At 30.6% G+C, this 9,714-nt stretch overlaps 1 protein-coding gene across 1 annotated transcript; it reads left to right on the forward strand.

Moving 5' to 3' along the window:
• The first annotated feature begins 4,965 nt into the window (after positions 1–4,965).
• On the forward strand, positions 4,966–6,864 carry LOC131633590 (probable NAD(P)H dehydrogenase (quinone) FQR1-like 1). Its single transcript, XM_058904288.1, has 2 exons — positions 4,966–5,778; positions 6,429–6,864. Exons 1-2 carry the CDS (start codon positions 5,240–5,242, stop codon positions 6,658–6,660), a joined length of 771 nt encoding a protein of 256 aa, XP_058760271.1. The 5' UTR covers positions 4,966–5,239; the 3' UTR covers positions 6,661–6,864.
• Positions 6,865–9,714: the final 2,850 nt, after the last annotated feature.

Genomic DNA, 9,714 nt, shown 5'->3' on the forward strand with positions numbered 1-9,714 from the left:
TTTTTCTGTACCTTGTAATTTTTATTTTTGAAACATTTTACCTCTAATATGTATATAGAGGTAACGTTCGGTAGGCTACTTGCGGTTTATTTATTCCTTGAACCTTTTTTGAAATTAATATCATTATTTATTGAAAAAAAATTAATATATTAAATTATTTTCTTCTATTAGAACCAAAATCACACCTCCAATCATTATGATAAAACCTACCTCAAAAATTTCACTGCGAATCCAATCCAATAATCTTGTAAAATGAATTATTTCTAATCCCAACATATTTTTTAACATGTGTTTCCTCGACAAATAAATTGACAACATCCTGTTAACAACATTTGATTTAGGTACACCAGGTTCCTCAACACACAATTTAACAACATCAAGTATTTCAACTACAGGCCAAACAACACTCATCAAAATTTTCAACACACACCTAGTGAATTTTTTACACTACCGAAGACCCTTATAAAATTGGTTTTCATATGTACTAAGAGTGTAAGAGTGTGTTTATATGAAGTATTTTAATGAGGTAAGGTAATGTTTTGAGGAAATTTAAAATAATTTACACGAAATTTATTGTTTGGATATAAAATTGAAGAATTGTTAAAATATTAGAAATTTAGGAATATTTTATCTAAATTAAATTTAATCATTTTGAAATGACACCAAAAACAAAAAAATTTGAAATTCCTCTCATACTTCATAGAATGTATTTGTTACTATTATTTCTTCAAATTTTGCAAATTGGTCCTCATATTTTCAAAAATTACAAAATTGACCCCAAAAAATTGCAAATTGATCCTTAATAATTTTTGAAATTTACAATTTGATCCTTCAAATTTTTTAAATTTGCAAATTGGTCCCTACTTTTCAATTTTTTAATTTGGTCTAAAAATTTAAATTTTATAAAAAATGATCTCAAAAATCTAACAATGAATTATCTTAATACTCCATCTAAACAAAATAATTTAAAAATGAATGGATTTCAATTAAATCATTTGAATTGTTTTAAATTTTAAATTCCATCGAAATTTCCAATTACCACATCCAAACACACTGTAAAAGAATCATTTCAAAAGTTTTTTCGGAATGCTGTTTTAGACAAGGGTACAAAAAGAAACAATGAGAAGAGTATGAAGAGATATAGAGTTTTAAAATCCATGATTTAGAATGAAAATGAAGTTGATAGAGTAAATATGAATTTCTGATTGTGTTAAATGTTAAATTTTGTGAAAATGGGTTTTGTTTTTGAGAGGGTTTGTGAGAGTGAGTTGAAGAAATCTAATCAAACATTAAAATTATATGCAATAAAAAAAAAAGTAATACAGAATTTTGATGTTCACAATCGTAATTTGAGGAGAGTTGAATGTTTGACCCGAAAAAGAGAGTTGAAATAAAATAAGTAATATTACAATGAAATTAACTTATTTAGATATATTTTTCTTTTGATAATCTATTTTTTTAAGAAGATTCCTTTGAAATGTATTGAGTAACAGATTTGCATTAGACTAGTCTAATGGGATAAATTCAACATGCAAATAATCTTCCACATTTGTTACTAGGATAATTGTTAACGTCAGTGGTGACCCAAAAAGTATGAAAAATGAAGTCTTAGTTGACTTGATAATTAAATTTGCATTATCTACACACACAAAATTGCAAGAAGTTTTGTTCATTTGTATATGTACCAGGAATCATTCCTACCACCGGATGGACGTGTTAGGTGTAACTTACCAATAATTGCTTACTAACATTGACTTTATATATATATATATATATATATATATATATATATATATATATATATATATATATATATATATATATATATATATATATATATATATATATATATATATATATATATATATATAGGGGTGGCAAAATGGGCAGGGGCCCGCCGGACCGCCCGCGCACCTGCCAAAAATTGGCGGGTTGGGTTGGGATTTTAGGCTCGCCGCTCGCCAAAGCCCGCCCCGCCAAAATCCGCCGCCCGCCAAAGCTCGCCGTTCGCCAAAACCCGCTCCTCCTCCAAAACTCACTCTTTTTTTAGTTAATTCTAGTAATTGCAATTCTTGATGGTTTATTTTATACATTTATTTATAAATATATGTAATATTTTTTAGAGTAAATTTGTTAAAAAATTACTTTTATAAAAAATTGTTTTAAAAAATAAGTGAAAAGTTTAATTAAAAGGTAAAAAAAACATATTAATCTATTAAAAAAATATAATAAAAATAGGCGGGTAAGCCCGCCAACCCGCCATCTTGGCGGGGCGGACATGATTTTGATGTCCATTTTACTTGGCGGGCATGCCCGCCCCGCTCGTTTTTTGGCGGCCATAAGGCGGGGCGGGCAGCGGGCGGGGCGGGCGGCCCGTTTTGCCACCCCTATATATATATATATATATATATATATATATATATATATATATAGATCAAGTGAGAGCCTTTTATAATGAGAGATGAGAGGAACGCATATCAACAATTGAATTCATCAAGAGAGAGAAATTAATAGCCACATTAATGTATTAACATTCTCTCTCTCTTGATGAACCCAATGGTTGATATTTATTCCTCTCGTCTCTCATTGTAAAATGCTCTCACTTGATATGCTCCATATATATATATATATATATATATATATATATATATATATATATATATATATATATATATATATATATATATATATATATATATATATATATATATATATATATATATATATATATATATATATATGGCATATCATATGAGAATGCCATATTTATTTAAGAATGTGAGAATGAATCTGAACAATTGGATTTTAAAATAAATGGTGGAGATTATGAGCAAATCTTTTTTTCTCTCTCCTATATTTTGAAATCAATGATGTAGGAGAAAGAAAAAAAGATTCATCCATAATCTCCACCATTTAATTTAAAATCCAATGGTTCAGATTTATTTTCACATTCTCACATAAAAAAAGCATTTTCATATGATATATATATATATATATATATATATATATATATATATATATATATATATATATATATATATATATATATATATATATATATATATAAAAGATATCATTAATAAAATAGAAATTTAAAAGACTAACTATATAAACATTTATACACGTAAAATACTAACTTGTTATTACAAAACGTAAAAAAAATCAAGTTGTTGTAAATATCTACAATATAAGAAAATAAGTTGGTCTGAAAAATACGTAATTGACCCTGCTTCTAATTTGTGCTGCCACATGAGCTATTCTACTATCAGCTTCAGTTCTTTTCCGACTCTTCCAATCTTATAATGCATGCTGCTATTATTTTAGATTAAAAAAAATCATTTTTTGAAAAGTGCTACTTTTTCTTCCCCTACTATACCTACTTTTTAGTATTTAGATCTAAGAAATAAAAACTAATTTTTATTTTGCTAATTTTTGGGATCTCCATATTTAACTAAGTTTCTATAATATTTTAAAGAAAAATTCTTCATTTTAAAAAAAAAAACATAAGTATAATAACCTAAATTATTTATCTTTTATTTAAGAAGTTAAGAACAAAACTATAATTTATTTTTTTATAAACCAACTAAAATTTTTTTATTTTTAAATTTATTTTTTTTTGTATTTTTAGATTTTAAAAAACATTAGCATAAAAAATATTAGCAGATAAGACTCATCAGTTATTCAATTTATTTGAAATTTACGGATACCACACATTTTTCTATACATTTAATTATTATCTTTTACGGGTATCGGACATTTTTCTATATTTATTCATATATTTAGATTATTATTTTTTCACGAGTATCAGACATTTTTCTAAACATTCAATTATTACTTTTTCACAGATGCCGAACATTTTCTATATATTCAATTATTATTTTTTCACAGGTACCAGACATTTTTCTAAATATTCAATTATTATTTTTTTTCACGGGTACCGGACATTTTTCTATACATTCAATTATTATTTTTTCACGGGTATCAGACATTTTTTTATACATTCAATTATTATTATTTTTACGGGTACCAGACATTTTTCTAAACATTCAATTATTATTTTTTCACAGGTACCGAAATTTTTTTTGCATTCAATTATTATTTTTTTCACAGGTACCAGACATTTTTCTATATATTCAATTATTATTTTTTCACGGGTACCGGACATTTTTCTATACATTCAATTATTATTTTTTCACAGGTATCAAATATTTTTTTAATAAAAAATATACATTTAAAACAAATGCGCGTCCCATATCAGAATCCGTGCGAAATCACGGTTTGTTACTAGTTTAAATTGAAAAATATCAAGATGTATTTGAATAAATTAAGCTACATAATCGTTTCAAAGAAATTAATACTTGTTAAGATATATAATATAATAGTAGTTTGAAGCTGTCAAAGAAAGGGAAATTTTAATCTAGTAATGTTATATGAAGGGCATCACCTAACATCTAATCAGTCCACACACCCATATTATATTATTATTATTTTCTTTAATTTTAAAATAAAATAATAATTAAAAGTTTATCGGACTTCATATAAGAATTAATGTAGAATTCAACACTCAAATAACATTAATATATATTATAAATTATTTATTAAAGAGATTTTCACATCACCAATAAAAATTAAACTCTCAATTTTTCGGATAAGCCAACCCCTTATAAATTCAAACTCAAATAACCATGAAAAAATGTCCAACTTATTTATGGTATTGTGAATTAAATTAAACCTTACAAATAACTTATAATTTATAACTAATAATAATATCCTTAAAAGATGCTCACACCACATTGTGCTATATATAGACTTTCAATCCCAAATAAATTAATAACATGAAGTTGTCTTTTTAAATCACAAGATATCATGCCAGCTAATAACCATTTTCTAACTAATTTTATCTTAATTATTAAAAATTATTAAAACAGCTCATATAAGTGAAGTCTAATCCAACCTCATTCATGTTTCATTATATTCCACCCACCCACCTCTCTGTCTTTTTTCCTTTTTTTTATTATTATCATATCACATAATCCAAATTAAATTAACCTTCATAAAACCAACATTAATCAATCTCTTTCATTCTTCTACCAATTTCCATCATAATATCTTGTTTAGCAAGAAAGACAAGACATGAAGAACTAATTATTACTTCACTTTTTACATCATTTAGAAAAACTATCTTATTCTCACCAAAATTTCTTTTGACCAATTGAGTTAGTTTCAAGATTTCAACAATATGGGGAAAGGAAGTGGTTGCATACCAAGCAAGAAAAAAATACTAGTTAACGATGCAGAAGAGAATGAACCACTCAGTGTTGTTGAAAGTGAGGTTCCAAAAACCGAAACAACAAGTAGAGCCATAGATGTAGCAACAACATCAGAAGGAGCGAAGAAGCTGAAAGTTTATATTGTTTTTTACTCAATGTATGGTCATGTTGAATCATTGGCAAGATCGTTGAAGAAAGGGGTTGATTCTGTTGATGGTGTTGAAGGTGTTTTGTACCGTGTGGTGGAGACACTTCCTAAGGATGTGTTGGAACTGATGAAAGCACCTGAGAAGGTTGGTGATGGGGTTCCTTTGATATCTGCTGAGAATTTGGTGGAGGCTGATGGGTTGTTGTTCGGGTTTCCGACGAGGTATGGGAGTATGGCGGCGCAGATGAAGGCGTTTTTCGATTCGACTGGGCAGTTGTGGAGGGAACAGAAGCTTGCTGGTTTGCCTGCTGGGTTTTTTGTTAGTACTGGTACTCAGGGTGGTGGCCAAGAAACCACAGCGTAAGTTTTTCTATGAACTTTTATTTTCTTTATGAAAAATAAAAAAAATCGATATTATTAGGCTGAACGTCATTTCTAGAGTTTAAAACTTGAACTTTACAGTTCTGTGAATTTTTAGTAGTTATTCTGATATAAAATACACATTCTTCTAAGTTTCGTATTGTATAAATTTTGTTCTAATTTGGAGGGATTCAAATTTTTTAACCTTAATTTGATTGCTTAAAACTTGTTGCAAAATGTTCTTTTTGTTGGAAATTGTTCTTATTCTATTAGAAACAATAATAGTCCATGAAAATGAGGGGACAAAATTTTGTACAATACCACATGTGCTTTTGGTTTTGTGCAAACCAGTATAATTTGGGGGTGGGGTATGATTCAAGAACTTTTTTGGAATATAGAGATCTTATTTTGGAGCAAAATATCTAGACAAGCCAATGGATTAATATGTGGTAGAAATAAATTGATATTATTGTGTTTTTTTTCTATAGACGAAGCGGTAATAATCATTAAAATCTCACATACACAATTGTGAATATCAGGATTCGAACCCTGATGATCAGATTCAACCTAACAATATCGACTTCGGCTAGTTGACCTAGGATTTAGTATTAGTAATATGATTGATTTATGTTAGTACTATTGTATTGTAGCTGGACAGCAATAACACAACTAGTTCATCATGGAATGCTGTATGTTCCAATTGGTTATACTTTTGGTGCTGGAATGTTTGAAATGGATTCAATTAGAGGAGGATCTCCATATGGTGCTGGAGTTTTTGCTGGAGATGGTTCAAGACAAGCAACTGAAGCTGAGCTTGCACTTGCTGAGTATCAAGGTAGATACATGGCTAATATAGTAAAGAAGTTGGGACAGAAAAGCTAGATTCTTTTGAAGAGATTTCATTCAATGTTGTGATGGTATTCAAATTCAAATGTTGTGTTTATTGTTGTTGGTGTAAGATTGGTAGGATCATGAACCTTGTCATTATCTCTTGGAGAGAGAAAAATGTACACTTTGTAAAGTTCATACTTTTGTGTTTATGTGATGTTTATAATAAATTTATGACTGAGGTGTATTTCATGGGAATTAATTGGTGTTTTCATATTGGATTCATAGAAAAAGTTCTGTGTGCAAGTAGCTCATCACTTAGTGGATCCAAAATTTGTTTGTTGTAGGGTTTTAAATTGATTGCAATTCACAATATCTGATTTAAAGGACTATGGAATTTTGGAAATGTAGGGTCAAACAAGCCTAACTTCATTTTCATAGCTGAGCCTAAAATAAGCTTTGCCAACTTCCCTTGCCAATTGGTTCTCTAGATTAGATTTTGAACCTTTTGCCTTTACCAACAAACCCCAATGCTCTCTTTGGTGTTTTTGGAAATGGCTTCAATCCAATCATTCTTGCTTCTTCTGACTAAATGGTTGTTTTTTCTTTCAATGTTGGTAATTTTCTGTTGGCTTTTGCTATTGTTTATGCTTCTACTAATCAATTTAAGCGTAAAGAGCTTTGGACTGATCTTATTGATTTACAAGCCTCTCATCATATGCCCTGGTCGTTCTTAGGAGATTTTACATTATCCTCAACACTCACGAGCATAGAGGTAGTAACCAGTGGCAGAGTCAGAAATTTTATGGAGCCTGGGCAAAAAATTTACACTCTGTTTCTACTAATTTTGTCCTTCATTTTGTCTAAAAATGTTGTCCTTGATTTTGTCCAAAAATTCCACACTCTTTTTTTACTAATTTTGTCTCTGGTATTGTCTAAAAATTGACTATTAGATAGGGAGTATACAACGAAAGAAGGGGTTGAGTCCGGGCGCATGCCCGGGCTCGCTGGACTGTAGATCCGCCCTTGGTAGTAACTCCCCTGCGAAAGACTCAAGTTAGATTTCAAAAACTGGACAGATGCTAATAACCTAATTCATCTTCCTACCAAAGGCTCAAAATTTACTTGGTCAAACAAAAGATCAAATCCTTTCTTTATTAAGAGACGACTAGATAGATGTATTTGTAGTTAACTTTGGTTGGATTCTTGTGCCATTACTTCGGTCTCAACCCTTACCAAGCTCAAGTCTGATTATTTTCCCATCCTCTTGGATTTTCAAATTAACAACCACAAAGTAGTTTCCCAATTTAAATTTCTCAAGGCGCGACCCTTACATGAGGGGTGTAGACCTCTTATTGAAGAATATCATTGGCTGTCCTATGTTTATCTTGACCCAAAAACTTCAAATTCTTAAAGGCAGTCTTAGAGATTGGAACTACAACAGCTTTAAAAATGTTTCCTCCAATGTCAAAATAGCAACGTCCAATCTTTTCCATATTTAAGACCTTCTTCAAAGTTTAAGAGATGATTCCGACCTTAGGTCTAGGGAGCTTCAACCTCAATCTGATTTGTCTAAGGCTCTGGATATTGAGGATTGTTTTTGGAGAGAGAAATCCTTAATTAAGTGGCATTTAGAAGGGGATCACAATACAACTTTTTTTCATAGAATCTCCAAGATCAAAAATAGATTCAAACCTATCACCATAATCAAGAACGAAAACGATACCCTGAATGATCCTAACCTTATAGTTGCCCATACAATTGATTATTTTCAAAGTCTTTTTTCCACGAACTCTTCTGTTTTGTTGGACTTTTCAATTTTGGAGGAGACCATTCTTGGCTAGTGGATGATAACCTGAACACTTTCCTTGCGATCCTCCCATCGGTTGAAGAAATTTATGCGGTTGTGTTTTCTCTAAACAAAGACAGTGCCCCGGGTCCTGACAGATTTAGAGCCTCTTTCTTACAAACTTATTGGGATGTTATCAAGTTAGACGTTTGTAAGGAGGTGATTCAGTTCTTTTCTTCTGGCTAGATTCTTCCAAATTTCAACTCTAGCACCATTGTTCTCATCCCTAAAAGTAACTATGCAGATTTGCTGAAGCACTATCAGCCTATTACTTTATCTAACTTTAAATTTAAAGTTATCACCAAAATCATTGTAGACATATTAGCTGCAATCATGTCGAGTCTCGTTTCCATTGAGCAAAGGGGTTTCATTAAGGATAGAAACATTAAAGATTGTATTTGTCTTGTTTCGGAAGCGATAAATCTTCTTAATTCCAAAGGTTTGTGTGGTAATGTTACTTTAAAGGTGGACATAACCAAGGTGTTTGATACTCTGAGTTGGCCTTTCCTTCTTAAGGTCCTTCATAATTTGGTTTCAACTCCACTTTCTGTCTTTAGATTAATAACATCCTCCAATCGATTAACCTCTCCATATCCATCAATGGTGCCCTTCATGATTTTTTTAAGTGTTTGAGAGGTTTCCGTTAAGGTGACCCTCTCTCCCCCTTGCTTTTCTGTTTAGCGGAAGACGTGCTCACCAGAAGTATTTCTCGATTGGTTTCTATCGGTTCTTTGGATTTGATTTCTGGCCCTAGGAACATCAAAGTCCTTTCTCACTCTTTCCACACATACTACATATTTATCTTCTATAAAGGTTAGACCTCAAACATTAAAGCTCTTATCTCCACCTTCACCTCTTATTCTTTGACTTCTGGTCAAATCATTAGTACTGATAAATCCACCATTCACTCCGGGGCAATGTCTTCTTCCATACTTAACATTTTATCCACTCTTACAAGTTTTAGAAAAGGTGTTTCTCCTTTTACCTATCTAGGGGTGCCCATTTTCAAGGGTTCTCCGAAATCTAAATATCTCCGACCTATTGCCGACAAGTTTTTATAAATGTAAGTTTGCTTCTTGGAAAGGCTCTCTACTTTCTTTTGCCAGCATGGTTGAATTGGTCTAATCTTGTCTTTATGGCATGCTTATTCACACGCTTGTTGTATATGCTTGGTCGATTTCCATCCTTAGAGATTTAGAGCATGCTTCTAGATATTTCATCTAGACCGATGATATCTATAAAAGTAAACTGGTTACGAT

The sequence above is a fragment of the Vicia villosa genome, unplaced genomic scaffold, assembly GCF_029867415.1.
Source record: "Vicia villosa cultivar HV-30 ecotype Madison, WI unplaced genomic scaffold, Vvil1.0 ctg.001143F_1_1_3, whole genome shotgun sequence".
Lineage (NCBI taxonomy): Eukaryota > Viridiplantae > Streptophyta > Magnoliopsida > Fabales > Fabaceae > Vicia > Vicia villosa.

Bases quoted from the DNA above. Each gene is read 5' to 3' on its own strand.
- LOC131633590 (XM_058904288.1), top strand. From the start codon at position 5,240: ATGGGGAAAGGAAGTGGTTGCATACCAAGCAAGAAAAAAATACTAGTT. The intron at 5,779-6,428 runs GTAAGTTTTTCT...ATTGTATTGTAG, and splicing joins GGTGGCCAAGAAACCACAGC to CTGGACAGCAATAACACAAC.